Below are 18949 nucleotides of genomic sequence, written 5' to 3'. Positions count from 1 at the left end.
AGCTTGTTTAAAAACGAATTAGAAAAATATCCATACTTGATAATCCTTTTCCAGGTGGCTGCTTCTTCCTTGGATTAGGTTGAGTTTTGCAGCTTTGTCTTAAATAGATGTCCAGTCCTATGATGATAATTTAAGACACATAAAAATTAATGGAAAAAACTTGTGGGTATGTTTGCAGAGATACAGAATTTTGTTTTCCTAAGTCACTTTCTTTGTTTCCATCTAGGTATGGTTTCACAAACATGCGCTATATTGCCTCCCTGATTAGCGGGGTGGGCATTTTCATGATGGGCGCAGGACTTTCTTGGTATCATGGGATTATGGGTTTACTCCACCCTCATCCTATAGAATCTCTTCTCTGGGTAAGCTGATCTTATTTGATATCGTATCTAACACTGGTGACTTGATAGAAAGTAATCGCACAGTCTGAAATTCACTTCCGGAGTCAGTTTGAATCCCAACACAATTAACTCAAACCCTCCTTAATGAGAATATGTTTTAAGAAAAAAATCATGTTAAGCTATAGCTGATCTTATAGCAAAGTGAGATGTTCTTAAAACGCTACATCTTCCCTTCACCCCTCCCAAGAGGTCTTCCTTCTTCCTCTCCTATTTTGCAATACGTTGCATAATTCAAATATTGTTGGTTGCCTTCTGTTAAGGGACACCTACCTGGCACAGTGGGTGATGAGGTGCTGGAATGCTGTGTTTGGATAGTCTGTGGTGAAGAGATCTGTAGACATATGCGTATAACAAAATAATTGAGACTCTTTGTTTTTTTTTTCATGCAGGCGTACTGCATTTTAGCGGGGTCGTTGGTATCTGAAGGAGGTATGCAGTTTCCAGAATTATTTCTGTTTAAGTATTCATAGTCTCTAAGAGTACAATGTGACTAATTACAGTAGTAATTGGTCCTTGCTTACACGGTAAAGTTTTGAGCTCTGCAAATACTTGTGTTGTAAACAAAAAAAAAAGTGTGAAAACTTTTACCTGTCTATATAATAAGTTGAAGAACACACCATTTGGAAAGTGTACGTAGAATGCCTTTTTGGTACTAAACGATCAGTGAATATAGCTGTTCCGATTTGTATGGGAGACGTGCATGTAGAAAAGAAGGTAACTTAATGCTTTGTCATTATTCAAAGTATCAATAATCAGAGCTTTCATGATGATCTGTGCCATGATATAAAGTTCCTTCTTTTCAAAACGGAAACAAGTCTTTTTTGCCTCTAACCATTTTCAGCAACTGCTTTGGTGTTGTTTCAGCTACCCTTCTCGTTGCTATAAATGAAATTCGCAGGAGTGCTCGAGCCAAGGGTCTGTCGTTTTATCAATATGGTATGTGTCAGTATAGCAATAAGGTATGTGATTATTTAAAACAATCTGTTTGCCAGTATTAGCATAATGATAGCAATGAGATCTATTTTCTGTTCTAGTAACAAATACATTTTACAAATTGGGTGAAAACCTGTTGATTTAAGTAACGCTACTTAGACACTTGCTGAACTACTTGCATTTTTCAGGGTAAATGCGCCTTTAAATTTTTCAAACATTTTGGAGAAGCTTCCATAATTGGCACAGGCCTTGTTCTGTGTATTTATGAATGCTTCAGAAGTGTGTGCCTAATCAAAAATTCAGTTTACACCTATATACTTAGGAATTTTTTTTTTTAAATTGCTGGGTTTGGTGTAGTTTAAGTACTGTGCATAATGTAGTAAAGCTATGCTTTCCAAAGCAATGTAATTTTTTTTGTTGTATGCTCAGTTGTGCAGAGTCGTGATCCTAGTACAAATGTGGTGTTACTGGAGGATGCTGCAGCAGTTCTGAGTGTGGCCGTAGCTGCTACCTGTATGGGTCTGACTTCTTTAACAGGTAAAATTCTGCCTCAAACTGAGGCAAGCAGGATGTGAATTTCTTCCTGAGCATGATACGAACACGGAGCATTTGGTTTATATTGGTTGACTTAAATACATCTCTACTCTTTTTGTGGTACTTGTACTGTGTAAGCATCTGGAGGTTTATACTGTTCTCTGATCTGATTTCTAGTAGTTTGAGTTGAAAATATTTAAAATTAAAAAAAAAAGTTTGGTGGTTTTTTTGTATATCTGTTGTTGGGATTAAGCTTGAAAGAGTACATGCAGATGGGTCTAACTTCCTTTTGAGCTATTTTGTCATACAAACTAAGGTATTTTTTACTAAAGGTATATTTATTATAGTCAGTCATGTAAATCACTTTGTGCCATAGTGGGGTTACATAATTTGAGTTTCCTTATTCAGTGGTGTGGAGCTCCATGTGCATGTGGGGAGGATTTAAGGAAGCAGTTCTTTCCCTCCCTTTGATATGTAGTGGTATTAGTGTTATCTTGAAATTGCAATAGCTGCTCCTGAACAGTGTGGCAAACCTAACCCACGCAGGTAGGTTGATCTATATGGCAACTGATTCAAAGTCTGTCTTTGCACAGTTAAGTTTTCTAAAGAGGGAAGATTATTCATTTGTTGCTTTTTAAGTATTTGCTTTGGCTTTTCAATGGTTTTAAAAAAAAAATGAGAATTTTGTTTCTTTGTGGCTTCTAATGAGTTAATTGCAAGTTTCATTTTTTATATAGAAGTAATTTTTTTTTATTCCATCTCTAGTTTCTTTCACAAACTTAAAAATACCTTACTGTTTCTACAAATCTGAATATGAATGAATACATGTTTTAAATGTATTAAATTTTACTGTATTCCAGAAATGGCTAATACTTGCAAGTTACTAATAAAAGAACACAGACTTTTGTGCTACTGCCTGTGTTTAGGTGTATATAATTTTTTATTAATAAAGGTAAACCTATACACAGAAACCCAAATATCTGACAAGAATTTACTCGTCTATTAGTCCTGCAGGAGACAGGAGTGGCTGAGTGACAGGAGGAACTTGAGACTTTATCTTAAGATAGCTTGTTTTCTTCCAGCCTCATCTTGTTCCTCAGTGAGAAAGGATTGCCAGTGCATTTAAAAACAAAACAAACCCAAACAACAACAACAACAACAAAACCCCAAAAATCCCACCAAAAAGGAAAAACCAAAAAAACCCTAAAACTATGTAATCTTTTCAGTGTGAAATCTGAATTATCTGCTATGTTTTAGAAATGCTCTGTGAAACTCATTTGACATGTCTTGTTTAGGAAACCCTTATTATGACAGTGTGGGGTCTCTAGGTGTTGGAACTTTGTTAGGAACTGTGTCAGCATTTCTAATCTACACTAACACGGAAGCCCTACTGGGACGATCCATTCAACCTGAACAACTGCAGCGACTCACCGAGTTACTGGAAAGTGATCCTGTAGTAAGGTAAGAATCATTACAGCACAGTCTCTACTAAGAACAACAAAACGCAAAAACAGTGATTCTGTGCAAGAAAATAACATTCAGAAAAAATAGTTCAAGCACTTTAAGTTAGAGAAATCTGATGTGATTGATTATTTTTAGGGTGGATTCTTCAGTATTGAGATTTTAGAATCTTAATTATTACTAACTTCTATTTCTGTGCTAAACATTTCAGTAAGTGAATACTCCTACCTCTCAGATGTTCCACAGATGAAATAAAGTTGCAAATATGTTCTAACATTAATTACAGGAATTGACAATGACTTAATGAGAAAGCATCACAAACTTAAAACTATTTTCGAGTGCATGAAATACAAGCAGTTAAGTGATACTGTAATGTTGCTTTTATAGTTTATTAGCACTTTAGTTCTGTTACTGTTAATATTTAGTGTCTGGAATTCTGTAGCAGTTGGCAGTGAAGTGCTGCAGTAATATTATGATGTAATAGATTCTGCATGTTAGAAGCTTACAGAATGAACTCAATGGTAATTTCTTTTTCTTTGGAAATCTGCAATTTGTAGCGAAATAAACTTACAGCTCATTGTAATTCTGAAATTTGTTTAAATGCTTTTTAAGGAGCTATTTTAACTTTAACCCTATTAATCTAGATTTAGAAGCAAAACCTGTTTTGTTTGCTTCTTCATATTTATTCAGGAATATATTTCTGTGTAAATAAGCTGGAATATTTCAGTGCTTTTTTAATTCATAGTCATTACTGAGCTCTAGGGGGGGGAAAACCCAAACCCATTAGTTACCGCCAGTATACCTGAAAGAAACTAGGTGCTGCATCATTTCAGTTGCAAGCAACAGGTCTGAACGACATGCCTTTCATTCCAGAAGCTAAACAAGATGCCTATTTTGGAGTAGAATTGTGTTAGAATTGTCATGTATCAGGAACTAAACTCTGTTCAAGTATTTGTGGTGGCCCTGGGTTAGTCTGAATGGTGCAGCATGTCTCAACAGAGCTGTGTTAGAGTAGGTGAGGTCACATGGTTATTTTTATGCGACTTATGTAGCTCTTTTTTCCAAAATGTACAGGTGACTTTTGCTTGTCTCAGGCTGGAATCATAGAATTTCTCCTATCCCAAGCACCATTTTGTAGGGTATTCCATTTTGTAGATGGATATAACTTCTGAACAGAGCAGACTCAGTTCATCTCCTTCTTCCTGTAGACTTTTTTTTAAAAAAAAAAAACCCAAGTAGTAACTTAATTTTTAAAAAGCACTAAGAATAAAAAAGGTGAAGACTTGGTAAGAAACTGTATGTTTCTTTTAAGGTTAGAGGCTGAAACATGTTTAGGTACTTCTCATAACACTGTTTCAGGACCTTCTGTATGCCATTTGACTTGAGTGATCTCTTAGATCCGTTACGTTACCCACTTTGATTTCTTTTAGCCCACATGTTGTCTTTGACCAGATTCTTGTAACAAGCCTAATATCTTAAGCTTGGTTAACTTACATCTTCTAATAAGACACTTGGTCTTGATCCCAGAATTCTCTGAGATGTAAACGTACATTACCCTTGCTTGTAACTAAGCATAATTTGGGGGAAAAGCTACCTACACTATTTTTTTTTTTCTTATTCCAACCTTTGATGAGTTAGGGTTTTTTTTGGTTTTTTTTTTTTTCAACTTTTTCCTGTGAAATGAGGAAGTCTTTTAGCATCAAATATTTCTTCAGAAGGCTACTTTTACATAGCTTTGGGCTTCTAAGTTTCATCATTTTCCTGAACATTCGAACTTTTCCATTTTCTTAAATGGAGTTACGTAGTAGTATGTCCTACTCCTGCATTTTTCCTGCTGACACCAAATGTAAAAGAAAAAGCTCCTGAGTACTAGTCTGCTTCTAATGCTGTGACTAATACTTGTTCTTTTTATTTCAACCTTTCAAGGTTTTCAGCTGAGTTCTCAATGAAGTCCTTTTTGCAGTTGCTGCTTCCCAGAACATCCTCACTCATTCTTTCAGGGAGGGTTTACAATCTTTATTTTCAGATATGTTCTGCCAAATATGAAGGGCATATATTAGGGAATCACGTAGTATTCATTGGAATGTATTTTAGATCCAAATTGACCAAAGGATCCAGAGGCTCTGGTTTCCATTCCCCCCTGTCAGCACCACCACCACTTAACTTACTATTCCAGCAGTAGGTTGCCTGAACATCATGTTCCACTACTAATTATAAAATATTTGATTTATCAGACAATGCTAACTGTTGTACTGCTAAAATAAATAATCTCTATGTTGTCGATCTTTTTTTTCAGCTAAATCTTGATATTTATTTTTTTTTTAACAAAGTTGTTTGACAAGATCTACATGCCCTAAAAGCTTAATGACTGGGATTAATACTCTTAATATATAATTTTTCCCCCACCTTTTTCACTGCTTTTCCTTGGATTGTCAGGTGTAGTTGTCTTTAGTTAAATGGATTGCCTCATTTGCTTTTCTTAAATTTTGGCACAGTGTTTGTTGTAATTCTCTTTTTTTTTTTTTTTTTTTTGAAACTCTCATCAGTATTGCAGGATGAAAAAATTAATTTGCATTCACAGTTACTCTTAGTTCTTTTTACTCTTGAGTGCAAATTATGGACCCTGCTGATTTAAAAGTTTTTTTTTTCCTTTTAAATATCCAATACTAGTAGGGAAATGCTTTGTTGTACTAATATATTGTTTTGCTTTTTTAGATCAAAAAAATAATGGTTATTGCACGTTTCTGCCTATTCTGTATCATCAGTAACAGTTTTACCATTTCCGTCTAGCAGCAGGCTTGTTTCCAGGTTATCCTTTGGTTTTGCTGAACTTTTAAATATGTTGGTTGCCTTTTTTTTGTGCTTCTTCTATCACTTTGCTGGACTTCATGATTTCTTTTTTAGGCTCATGGCTATTTGTTTTCCCTTTCTTTTCATTTTGCTTGGTAATTGCTACTTATAGCCCTTATTTCATTTGTGATCCAGAGTGGGTCAGAGTTGTTCTCAGCTGGAAAATTATTTTATTTTTTGCTATAGAAACATTCCATTCTTAACTCTTATTCACACCTTTGGTGCCTAAATCTTTCTTGTGTTCAGCTTAACTGAAGTGTAGGAGATTAGGCTTTCAGAACTGTGAAATAAAATGTAGGATGTGGTACAGACTGTCCTGATTCTGTTCTTATGGAGTGTAATCACAGATCCCTAGGCATAAACTACTCTTAGTGACAGTTTCATCTTTGATTTTCAGTAATTGTGCTGTTGTCATGCTGGAAAATCTGTCATTCTGGTTTGGAGGGAGAAAAAAAAAAAAGTATCACAACTGATGGCTCAAAACCGATAACTTGACGTCCTCTGACAAATTTCTCTTTAATGTGAAACTTGCTCTTTTCCCTAATTTGAATTGATGGTGTCTACTAGCCATCCAAAAGCTTCTGTAAGCAAGCTTTGGAGCTTAAGTTTTAGCATACACATTTGTATTTTTGAATTATTAGTGATTTTTCTCCTCCTAAGTCACTGTCTTATCTTTCCTGGACAGATTATAAGCAGTAAGGTAGACGTTTTTCTTCACATTTGCAGAATATGCATCATTCCACTGAATTTTATCAGGTTACTGCTTAATGAGACTCTCAGATAACTCTTGTTATCTTCTTGCTTCATTGTGATAGGCACTTGATATATCTTCAACATTTTGAATCACATGGATTCAAATTCTCTTCAATAACCCTCGTTGAACCACATCTGTTATCTTAAATACCTTCTTGTGTGAGGAGGTAGTTTGATGCCAATTATGTTACTCCGGTTAATACTGTTTTGATTTGGTAGCTTCCCACAGAATAGCTGTGTAAATTTGATTGGGGCTGGAAATTCTTTATTGCTACCAGTAAGCTGATAGTTCTTTTAATCTGCTTAAATGTTTACTAAGATGTATTTTTTTGGTGTCTCTATATTTAGTTCATGTTCTGTTTCTTTTTTAATGTGCTTAACCCTCCTCCACCCTCAGTATTATAAGAAATATTCCATAAACATTTCCTGTGGCCTTTTAAAAATACAGGATCGTTTGAGTCTGGTGATATTGTTAACAACAGAAGTCAAACTAGCTAGTCGTTTGGTTTATGTTGTTCTACATTTTCTTTAAAAATTATGTATTTCAGAGCAATTCATGATGTTAAAGCTACAGACATGGGAATGAGCAAAGTGAGATTCAAGGCAGAAGTAGACTTTGATGGACGGGTTGTTACTCGTTCTTACCTGGAAAAACAAGACATTGAACAGCTGCTACAAGTATGTTTAAAACCATGATTTTGTAACTTTCAGTATTTGATGTGTACTTTCCAATTTCAAGTATGTCTAAACCCAAGATTTTCAAGTAGGTGAGATATATTCCACTTCTTCATTTTGAAGGATTGCAGACATTTTTACTTTGTCTTAGCATGTTAAATGTCCGTACACAGAATCGTATTATGTGCTGTTGAAATAGGGCCACTTCTGGGCTGAGTAGGGCCTGGGTAGAAGGAGGGCAGAGTTTTTGTTAGAAGATATGGATTTATCCAAAATAATTTTGATGAGGGCATGATTCTTCCAATAAATTTTTATTGAATTACGATATCTCCAGTTAAAACTGGAATTCTGTCACCTGAGAATAAGCACCTGTTTTGCAGAGCTGTTTGCTTTGAGTGCTGAAAAGGCAGCATTACAGTTTACAGATCCTGTAAACTATTCATATACTGAATACTGTATTCAGACTAGGCTTGAATATGGATTGCTTGCATCACATGACTTAGCATTTTGACAGCATGTAACACTTAACCATCCTCAGGGAAGGGTGTCTGATTTTAGTGTTGTTCAGTGTAGCTTTTCTTAATCACTCTCTTCAATATAAAAATGCAAACCCGCTTTCAGTTGGATTCTACGTGGCAAAGCTATGAAGTGAGGAATAATTTATCTAAATTACAAGGAGAGTTTTAAGTGAGCAAAATATTTTCGGTTGCTTACCCATTTTCACCAGTAGTCTGCTTATATATATTTGCTTGTGTACCTACAAGATTTCTTTCTTTGCTACCCTTTCAAAATGAAAAGTAGATGTCAGATGTCTGCATTTTATGTCTGTCTGTTAAACACAACTTAGAAGTTACCTGAGTTTACATTTAAATTACTGCAATTTCTTAAGCAGTAATTTAAAAAGCACTTTAAAAAGTACTGCCATTTAATGTCAAAATAAGAATGTATATGTATGATATATATATATATATATATATATATATATATAGGGCAGTAGGTGATCTGTTCAGCTACTGGATATCAATTTAATACATTTTTGAGGGGAAGAGTGCTATCAGCTTTGGACAGCTGAGGCACTGCGAGTTTGCTTTGTTTAAAATTGCCAGATCTCAGTTGCTTTGCTGTTGCAGCTGTTTAGCATGCTACTTTGCTTTTCAAAGGCTTTTTTAGATTTTGTTCTTTACCCACTGTTCCCTTTGGTGACTGCGTATAACCTTCGCTGGTTCTTCCAACTAGTATTGCTGGGAAGGTTCTTCCTGATTGTTTCTAGGTTGGCAACTGTTTCTTACACAGGTCATTGTAGTTACATGTAGTAACCTCCTGTCAGCTATAAAACCGTTATTGAAGGATAGCTGCCTTCAGCAGGACTCAGCCACCTGAGGTTAAGGGCAGACATGGTGCTTGCCTTTTGATGTATAGTTTTTCAAATAACTAGCTCATTCAACTAGCATTGCTATCAACATTACTCTTTCTGAAGCTGTGAAATATGTGTTGAAATGCTGTCACCCAGATTAATCTAGTTTCTTTTTCATGTCAAGACTTGTCGTGATCGTAGTCATAGGTTAATGTCATTGGGGTATCTTTTAAGCTCACTCAATTACGTTATTCCTCTTCAGTTTTAGAGTAAGGGGGGGGCGAGAAACTGGTGTTGTGTTGTAGTTGTATACACAAGAAGAATTGACTATTTAATAATTACTCTATTTGTCCTAAACATACTGCAGCTGTATTGCCTGAACTGTGGCTGAGATACTACAGGGAAAAAGGTTTCGGGCCAACCTGGTGTGAGACCTCTAAGGAAAGCTCATGACAATCCTGTCTTCCTTAACCTCATTCCTTCAGTCTCATATGCTGTGGGTCTCCTAGTCTGAGTTCCTATCAACTATCTTCAGGTTTTTTGATATTATGGAGGAGGTGTTGTTCACAGCAGCATTCATACTAATCCTTGTGGATTTTCAGAGTAGTGTAATGGAATAGTAAGAATGTATGAAAGCGAGAAAAGAATACACAGACGTACCCTGCTCTGCCTTGCTGTGAGCAAGGGATACCCCAGAACCTTCTAGAAAATGACTAAAATTCTCTTTAAATTGTTTGGAAAATAAAGGAGGTAATCCGTTAAGGCTAGGAGAAGGTTTTATATCAAGTGCAGATGTAATGGTAAGCCAGCTCTTTTCACTGAATAGTTGCTACTCTTCTGTGTCTCTGAGACATAAGAACAGATGATGTTTTGAAAAGAAATGGCGAAAGCTGAAAAGTGTTTGGGTTTTTTGGTGTGGTTTTTTTTCCCCCACTTGAAATATGTCAGGACCCTCTGTAGTGTTATTCCTTTCTCAACCTCTTAAATTTGATTTCTTCCTAGGAAATTCAACAAGTGAAAACACTTGAAGAATTAGAAGCCTTCATGCTTAAGCATGGCGAGAATATCGTTGATACACTGGGAGCTGAAGTAGACAGACTTGAGAAGGACCTAAAGGTAAAATTTAGCAGCTTATTAGGGAGTGCTTATTCTGTGATGTATCGTAAACAATATCACTGCATCTACTTTTTGGGATTTTGTTTGTAAACATGGGAGAGGGGAAGAGATTGATAATCCTAATGCAAATTTTCTTGCTGTAGTATCATTAACTAAGTTCTGACCAGCAACAAACCCTTACTTTGCTGTTGATCCGTTTGTTACATATTTTATTCAGTTTTATATGACTGTAGAACAGTATTTTCATGAAGTGAGACCTGATTATGTCTTTGTTACTGTATTCTCAGAATGTCGGGTTATTTGTAGGCTGTTGAATTTTGTTTTGATTGTAAAGAAACTAATTTTGGTTCTTTTTTTTTTAAATATGATACTTAGTATTGTATCAGATATATCAGTGTGTGATGAGGGCTTTACTCAACATTTTTTTCTCTTGTTGAAGCACTACAGTGTTTACTTCTTTTATAAGCCTGTCATAACATTCTTATCACTACTTTTTTTTTTTTTCATTCTACAATTTAAATAGCCTTTGGTTGGTGCAAGAAAGGATTGTTTCCATTTTAAATTTTAAAATTACATTGTGGCTGATAATCTCTTACTTTTTCTGGCATGAATACAGAATTATACTGACTGCCAGACAAATACAATCCTGTAATGACTGCCTTTTCCAGTCATGAGACACTGCTCAAGAGCATGTCTGTCCTTGCTTATTATATTTGATAAATATTCTAGTTTTAGTTTCTGTCCCTAGAGTGGTGCTGTTTAAAAATCAAAATATTATTTTTGAGTTTAATTGCACCAGCAGATCCAGTTCTTCATGGTTTTTGAGGGGTAGGATCATGACTAATCATTTTATAAACATGAATACTGATTTTTGGTATAGGCAGGGATTTCAGTGCTTATGTTGCTGTTGAATACGCTTTACTAAATACACTAGTCAAAATCACATGCTGGATGACTTTGAAGTTGGTGACTTTCAGTAAACCTGTCATGGATTATACAGTCCACATAATGACAAAAGCATATTTCTACAATATCAGAAAATGCATATTTCTTAATAGAAACAGTATTTTGAATTTTTATAAATAACTTCAGTGGCATAGAAAAAATTACTTCAGCAATCTTAACCATTATTCAGGAAAGTATCTGTTAAAAATTTCTTAAAATGAGTGCTATATATGTTTGTTTGAACAGTTTTATATAAAAACTAACTGCCTTTTTAAAATCAAGAGAGCTGCTGCATACTTTATAAAGCATAAGAACTAGTTTATCTGTGATGTTGAAAAGTATTTGTCAAATAAAAAGATGACTTAGCCTTCCAAAAATTGCTTATAGTATGGGCAGTGTTTGTTGACGCTATTCCTCAAGTTAAAAAAGTCCCCATGTTAAAATAGTCCCTATGTTACCAGAAAAAGGGGATTTGTTATCCAGCTGCCAGCATCGTACCAGAACTCACAGAATCACAGAATGGCAGGGGTTAGAAGGGACCCCTGGAGATCACCCAGTGATCACACAGGATGGCATTCAGGCGGGTTTTGAGTATCTCCAGAGAAAGAGACTTCACAACCTCCCTGGGCAGCCTGTTCCAGTGCTCTGTCACCCTCAATGTAAAAAAACTTTTCCTCATGTTCAGGTGGAACTTCCTGTGCTCCAGTTTGTGCTCGTTGCCCCTTGTCCTGTCACTGGGCGCCACTGAAAAGAGCCTGGCCCCATCCTCTTGACACCCACCCTTTAGATATTGATAAGTGTTGATAAGGTCCCCTCTCAGTCTACTCTTCTCCAGGCTAAAGAGCCCCAGGTCTCTCAGCCTTTCCTCACAGGAGAGATGCTCCAGTCCCCTCATCATCTTAGTAGCCCTCTGCTGGACTCTCTCCGGTAGTTCCTTGTCTCTCTTGAACTGCAGAGCCCAGAACTGGACACTACTCCAGATGTGGCCTCAGCAGGGCAGAGGAGGATAACCTCCTTTGACCTGCTGGCCACACTCTTCTTAATGCACCCCAGGATACCATTGGCCTTCTTGGCCACAAGGGCACATAGCTGGCTCATGGTCAACTTGCTGTCCACCAGGACTCCCAGGTCCTTCTCTGCAGAGGTGCTCTCCAGCAGATCAGCCCCAAGTCTGTGCCTCGGGTTATTCTTCCCCAAGTGCAGGACCCTACAACTTGCCCTTGTTGAATCTCACCAGGTTCCTCTATGCCCAGGTCTTGCTGAATGGAGCACAGGCCTTCCAATATAAATACATTATTTGTACCCATGTGCAAAAATGCATTTGAGTATTTTCAATAACAATATTTGAGTTTTGTTTCTTTTTTAATTTTATTTCAGCAACGAAATCCTGATGTTCGTCATGTGGATTTGGAGATACTATAAACTTGGCGGAAGAAATCTTCAAGTTGCTACCGTTTTGGGAAGAGTTCGTGTAAAGGGCTGAAAAGCTTCTGAAACTGCAGTGACCTCAGCACCATACCTTGCTTACTTTTGCTGTAGGCTTCCTGGACTGTTAGCACTGCTTCTGTTTCTGGAAGACCGCTAGACTTACAAACAAAAATTTCCACGGCAGAATCAATTTTAAAAGGCTACTTGACTTAAATTCCGCAGGAGAGTCTGTCAGAGTGTATTTACTGCAATTCAGAACTTAAGACTTGAGGTTAAGTTAGGCAAATATAGCTGCCTGAAAATATACAACACACTTAGTTTTTCCATTTGTGTCCCTTTGCAGTCAGTTTGCACTTCTTTAGTTTCTTTCAAGATATCATTAAAGGTTCTTGGGAGATATTAAGATTAGCTAGGAAGAGTTTGTTCCAGTGGAACCTGCCAACCTTAAACTAATTGTAATATTTCAACTGTGTGATTGTTTCACAGTTTTTCTTTTCTATGAGATAAATTCTTTCAAACAGGCACTGGCCTTCTCTCAAGTACCATGGCCTGGAAACCTTTTTGCCACCGTTGTGATTACCAACTGCGCTTCAGAAAAATAAGGTTTTTCTCTTCAGTGGAGTCAGCTGTATGTGGTTAGCCAGAGTATCTTAAATTACTGTGAAGAAATTTCTGTGTAGAGATTTCAGTGAACTTCCTCTGTTTAAATTTTGTTCTTTTTTCCCTACTTTGATACTTGTTCTCTTATTTGTAAGTATCTTCAGATGTAATCTGGGAGATATTTATGGTAGTGCTTATTAAAAGTTACCTGGCATTTTTTGCTTTTTATACTTTAATAGACTGTATTGCCAGATATGGTCTTTGCTAGAAGGTATAAGAGAATGTAGTTGGAAGTTACGATAGTAAAAAATGTATTAGAACTATTTATAATTAAAGAAATTAATACATTGTATTTATTTACTTCCAGACATTATCTGTTACCTGAATTCTAAACCACTTATTTTGCATTTTTTAAGAATTGACCTTGTTTGTTTGGGAAAGAAATTTTGTCAGTGGTCCTCAACAATCCTGAGCTAAGTGCTTAGAGTTTATAACTTTGAAATGTGCAATGCTAGCACTGTATATAATCAGCCTCAAGGCTTTCTGCGATAAGCACCGAAGTGGTACCAGATTCTTTGAGACCCAGTCTTTATTAATAAGGCCATGAGTACTGATCATGCAAGTTGAAATACAAGTGAAATAACTGCATATAAATAACTCTGAGGAAAATCCTTTATGCACTTTAACATATTTCAGTAAAATGAGAATTGCTCGTGGATGAGAGGTGATAATAAGACCCTCCTAGTGACTCAGTTGCTGAGTAATGACTGACTTGCTGAAAGAAGAAATGTTGATATGAAACACAAATCTTCAAAAATAAATTTAAGATTAAATTATAATCATTGCGTCAAATAATAATTCTGAAGACCATATGTCCAGATTTGACTAAAAGCTTTTTAGAATGTTTTTTTTTCGTACTAAGTGTCACTTACCAGTGAGTTATGAGAATTTAAAATAGCAAGCCTTTTGGCAACTGCAAAGCACTTCGCATGCTGGTCATTTTAAGTAGACAAACATTCCAGAGTTTAGTTACAGATGGCACTTCACACACAGTAATTGTGGGTGAAGGGATCTCTTTCGTACCATTGTCCATAATCCCTGTTCACCGGTGGCTTCTTTGTAGCATATTAATTTATTATGGCTAATCCAAAAGAAGGCTTCCTGTGTCTGGTTTTCTCCTGTTGTAGAACTAGGTAGTATATTTAAGCCTGATTATTTGAAATGCAGTTTAAAGGTAATTTGGAAGTGTACTGTATGAAGTAAATAAGGCATATTTTAGCACATCATAAATCATTTACCTTTCTCCTCACCCTTCCATGTCAACTTCATCTCCTCTCATCTCAGTATGCACTCTGCTGATAGTAGTCTTATTCATGAAGAGCACTGGAATTTGATAACATATAACCTCTTTCCTTCTTCCTAGGATATTTATATGGATTTTGAATTTGAATAAACACTTTAATAAACCATTATTCCAGAAATCTTAAAGACCTGAAGAGAAGTAAAACTGGGAAACTGTTCTTACTAGGGAGGTTGGTGAGGACAGCCAATGTGATGTATGCTGGTGAATGAGTAGTGTTAGCATGCACTTTGTAGGGCAGAAATGTCACTGAGAGGCTAGTCAATGTTATCTCAATACCGAAGCGTTCCTGTATCTTGTTTAAGAGGGGGCATGAGTTTATGTTCTTAGAGGGCATCTGCTCCAAAAGCCTATAAAAATATTTTGTTATTCACCAGGGATGTAATTCGTATGAATTCTGATCTTAATTTCCTTGTCCGAGTCAGAAGCATACCCATCCTCACACCCTTTGTTTATATTCCAAGATAAAATTCAGATCCTTGTCTCCCAGTTACGTTATTGATTATAGCATCACAGTATGTTAAATTTAAGAAGCCAGAACTTGAATGTTTTTGGGTACATAACAGTTGCATTGTTTGAGGACTCAGTTCCATTTTTAAATTACCTGGATGGTGATGTACCAGAAAAATGCAGGCAGACCCTTTTGGGCAGTACCTTGTGAGTTTACGTGTCTTGCAGTTGGATGAAAATAATGATTCACTGAGCCTGTTGAGTTGGAAAGGAAAATTCCAAGATGTTACATTTTAATTTATATTATAATTTGCAGATTGTTTTTAACAGTTTTGACATTTTTACTGCTTTTTTTCTTAACTGTCTTTATGGTCTAAAACTTGAGGTGATGTGGGTCCAGTACTTAGTTTACTTTTGGTTTAGTGTTTTTGGGGAAAATGTTTAGCTAATACATTTACATGATAGAGTCCTCAGAATTAAAGAAAACATGAAGTGTGGATGAGTAGACTTTTTTTTATCACAAATGCAATTACATAATGTTTCTTTTAGACTGATTTTTAAGGAAAAGGATTTTAAGGAAAAGGAGTAAAGATTTAGCTAACAATAAAGTTATATTCTAGCATTTTTTCAATGAAGGTGTTGTCTTTTAAAAGAATTTATTTTTGTAGACTGGCCTTGCTTGTTCTATTTTTTCAAATTGTATTCAAAGTACTACCCCCTGCTTTGTGGAAGACGGCTTAAATGTTGCACAATGTCTCATAATTCTGTAAAACTTGCAGTGTTTGAAAATACTGTCTTAGTGTTCCAATATACTGAGTCATCTTAATGTCAAGGTTGCCTGGACACTAATAACATGTGTTTTCCTGTAGAATTTGTTTTTCTGTAAAAGATAAAATTATGAAGTGATTATCATTCCCCCATGAATCCATTTCAAGTCTAAATTGTCTCCTTTCTACACTGTGGAATTCAGTATTTTATGTGGTCCACCTCTACCCCTCCACTTTCTAAAGCATTTATTAAGGATATTGTAGTAGGAAATACTGTAGCGGACTGCTGTGTTACAGAGACTGTTTGCTGCTGTTCTGGTCCAGAAGTAGGAGGGACTTAGGGAACAGGAGAACCTGTTTTTTAAGGACAAGTTGCATCCTTTGTCCTCTGTGACTCATGCTGAAGCTGAAGGTTTTTTAGCCTTAGCTTTTCCCCTTCCTTGAATTCCCACACAGATTTTACTGGGTCTTTTAATAACTATTACTTTTAGGAGAGGAAGCCATTACGAGCATGTTACGTTTTTAATAGCAGGGCTAGATGCTACTCTTGGTCTCTGGATTTTGCACTGTACTCCTTGTTCATTGAGAGCTGACAAAAGTGATTGCTGTTTTGAAAGCTATAGCCAAAACTACCAGAGTTTTGTGATTCTGGCAGTGCAGTTTTTTCAGCTATATCCAGAGACTCAGTTTTTACTGAGAGATTTTTACTGGCCCCTCTTTCATAAGGAGGAGCATGGGGAAGAGCTTTAGGTACGTTTTGTCTAGGTAATACACTGATTGCAATTCCGTGTTCTCCTTCTTTATTATCATTTTAGCTGACTTACCTTTTTTCCGCAACAAGGCAAGAATTAGACATTATGGAAGTGCCTCAAATACAGGCTTCCTGCAAAAAGCTTTTAGGCTTTTGTGCGTTGAAAGTGTGGGAATTTTTGAAAATTCTCAGTTAAGTAATGCTTTTTCTGAAGTTGATTTAGATGTGTTTCTTACAAAAGAATCCACAGAAGCATATTGTTCAAGATTTGAAAGTATTTCATTTTGTGGTCATACATTCTTAAGACATTTTGGCTTGGTAGAATACAACAATTGATTAATACTGACTCCTGTAAAAAAACTGAACTTCTGTGCTTGCCTGAAGGCTTGCATTGCAGAAGTGAATATAAAAAGACAATGTGCTTTTTTTCCTTCTAGCTTAAGTATTGTTCTGCTTCTATTATTTTTAGCTCTGAATAGAGAGTACAATTAACATCTCTTTGCAGTTTACTTGCTTAATGTAAATGAGAAGCCAAATTGTACCAAAAAGATTTTTTTTTTTGGTAGCAAGGTTGTGAAGCTTAAGTAATTCTTCCTTTCTTGTTAGTGAGACACAAATAATTAAGATCAAAAGTGGACGGACTATATCTTTATTACATATAAAAAGAAATAGGAATCCAGGCTTTAAAGCACAATAGTCAGATTTTTGAAATGCACGTCCTTTGAGGAAAATAGAATGTGCCAGGAGCTCTAAGTGGTTGTGTGGACTATAGAAACTGCAGTCAATCAGGCTTTGCTGAAGCAAAAGAAAAGAAACTATAACAAAGTGTGTGGTAAAAAGAAAAGAATACAAGGAAGGAAAAAACTAAGGTGTTGAGCGGTTGGGAAAAGGAAGACATGACCACAATCTAAAAAATATGGCGAGAAATAAGAGATTATGATTGGAGAGGAGAACAGTGAGAAATTATATTTTATTAGAATGCTTAAAACTATGTGGTATGTCTCTTTCTTTTAGCAATATTCAGATAGTTGGGTGATTCCTCCCTCCAACCCCCAGCAAAGACTTACCTTTTTTTCTCCTGTAATGAAAACCAGTGCCTCCATTTAACGCTTTCCTAATATGGTATTCAGTCTTGCAGGTATAAACCGTTTTGTCCTCTGAAAACTTAGTCGTATTGCTAAGGGTGGTGGCATAATCTTAGTCTGGAGCTTTGTTGGTGAGGTATGTATTTGGTAAGCACAGAGTGAGTAATTTTAATTGTGGAAATGGGAGACAGAGTGAGTTAAAGAGAAATTGAAATGATTCTTCCAGGCAGAAAATGAGTGAAGGACCATACTGAAGATGTTACGGGGGGAAAAAAAAAGAGGTGTGGTGTTCTAAGGTCTACAGAATTCTTGCAGTGGACTGTAACCATTGGTGACTATGTTAGTCCGTATTTTTTTCAAGTTGCTTAAATGTCTGTGGCTAACAAAGATTTCTGGTTAAATCATCACACTCTGAAGAAAACATTCAAAACATAATGTGAAAAGGATGTACGCTTTAAATATCACAGGCAGATACTAGAATAGATTATAGTAAATAGGCAGGAAATTGTCGTTCTATCCTATATTACTTGAGGCTCTTGAGGACAATTACTTTTTTCTGTATAAATTAAAGCCACCAATTAAAATAAAAGGTCTTGCTAGCTTTTTAAAAGCGTTACACTCACAGTAAGCCTGGTCAAATTTTTGTATTGCCAGTGTTCATTGTGCTGTTATTGGGAGGAGGTGTCTGTTAAAATAGTGGAATACAGCTCCACACTGTAGGATATGTTTGATTTTTTGTAACCTAAATTTAGACTGTATTTAAAACTTTTGAGGTTGTGATCAGCTGCTTCAAATCTGAAGACAGAAGGAGAAAAAAAATATGCAATGTTTTATAAATGATGTAATATAGAGCATTTGTTGTAAATTTCTCTTCAAATTAAAGATGCTGAAGAACTATGTGAGAAGTAGTGTTTGAAAAATGCTTGAAGCATTTGGAAAGCATTTTGGCTATTGCCAAAAGTGTATTAAATTTGAAAGTCAATGATGAGGACTTTGAAAGGGTGACCTCAAAGTTGAAACATGTTTTTCCATGCAGCCTTTTAATCAAATGTATTCCCCCTGCTTCATGCTTTTTTTGGTGTATTGGCTTTTTCCTTCTCTGTCTTGGTTACTTCGTATTAGTATGGGGAAGTAATTTTGATTTGTGACGTGTAGGCCTTTAAATATTTCTCTGCCTATGTTCGTTCTTTTGTAAATACAGTTGAATTCGGTACATCCTGTAAAATGCCTAGAAGTTTTAATCAGTAAAATGTTACATAGCCGGTAAAGGTTGTGTTCTGTTAATTCAAGCAATTTTATATAAATTTTAAAAGTAAGCAATAACACTGGCTTTAGGCAGTTGATGGTTTGGTACATTTCTCAATTCAAAATGCATGTAACAGTATTTTATGGATGCAAAACAAAGGTTATATCCATCTGTTTGTACTAGTTACTCAATTTGCCTTTGTGATGTTGACAGTACCCACTCTGTTAAACAGCACGCACT

General features: G+C 35.9%; 1 protein-coding gene across 1 annotated transcript in view; it reads left to right on the top strand.

Annotated features, from left to right (window-relative positions):
• SLC30A9 (solute carrier family 30 member 9) overlaps positions 1-15357 on the top strand; it is a 39847-nt gene extending 24490 nt beyond the window's left edge. The window contains exons 11-18 of the mRNA XM_086463732.1: positions 227-362; positions 791-830; positions 1266-1337; positions 1764-1871; positions 3164-3329; positions 7481-7610; positions 9964-10077; positions 12400-15357. Coding sequence (XP_086319858.1) covers positions 227-362; positions 791-830; positions 1266-1337; positions 1764-1871; positions 3164-3329; positions 7481-7610; positions 9964-10077; positions 12400-12444 — 811 coding nt within the window. The 3' untranslated portion in view covers positions 12445-15357. The remainder of the gene's footprint in view (positions 1-226; positions 363-790; positions 831-1265; positions 1338-1763; positions 1872-3163; positions 3330-7480; positions 7611-9963; positions 10078-12399) is intronic.
• Positions 15358-18949: the final 3592 nt, after the last annotated feature.

This window comes from Leptosomus discolor, chromosome 4 (genome assembly GCF_034619465.1).
Source record: "Leptosomus discolor isolate bLepDis1 chromosome 4, bLepDis1.hap2, whole genome shotgun sequence".
Taxonomy (NCBI): Eukaryota; Metazoa; Chordata; class Aves; order Leptosomiformes; family Leptosomidae; genus Leptosomus; species Leptosomus discolor.
This window is presented reverse-complemented; position numbering and strand designations above follow the sequence as displayed.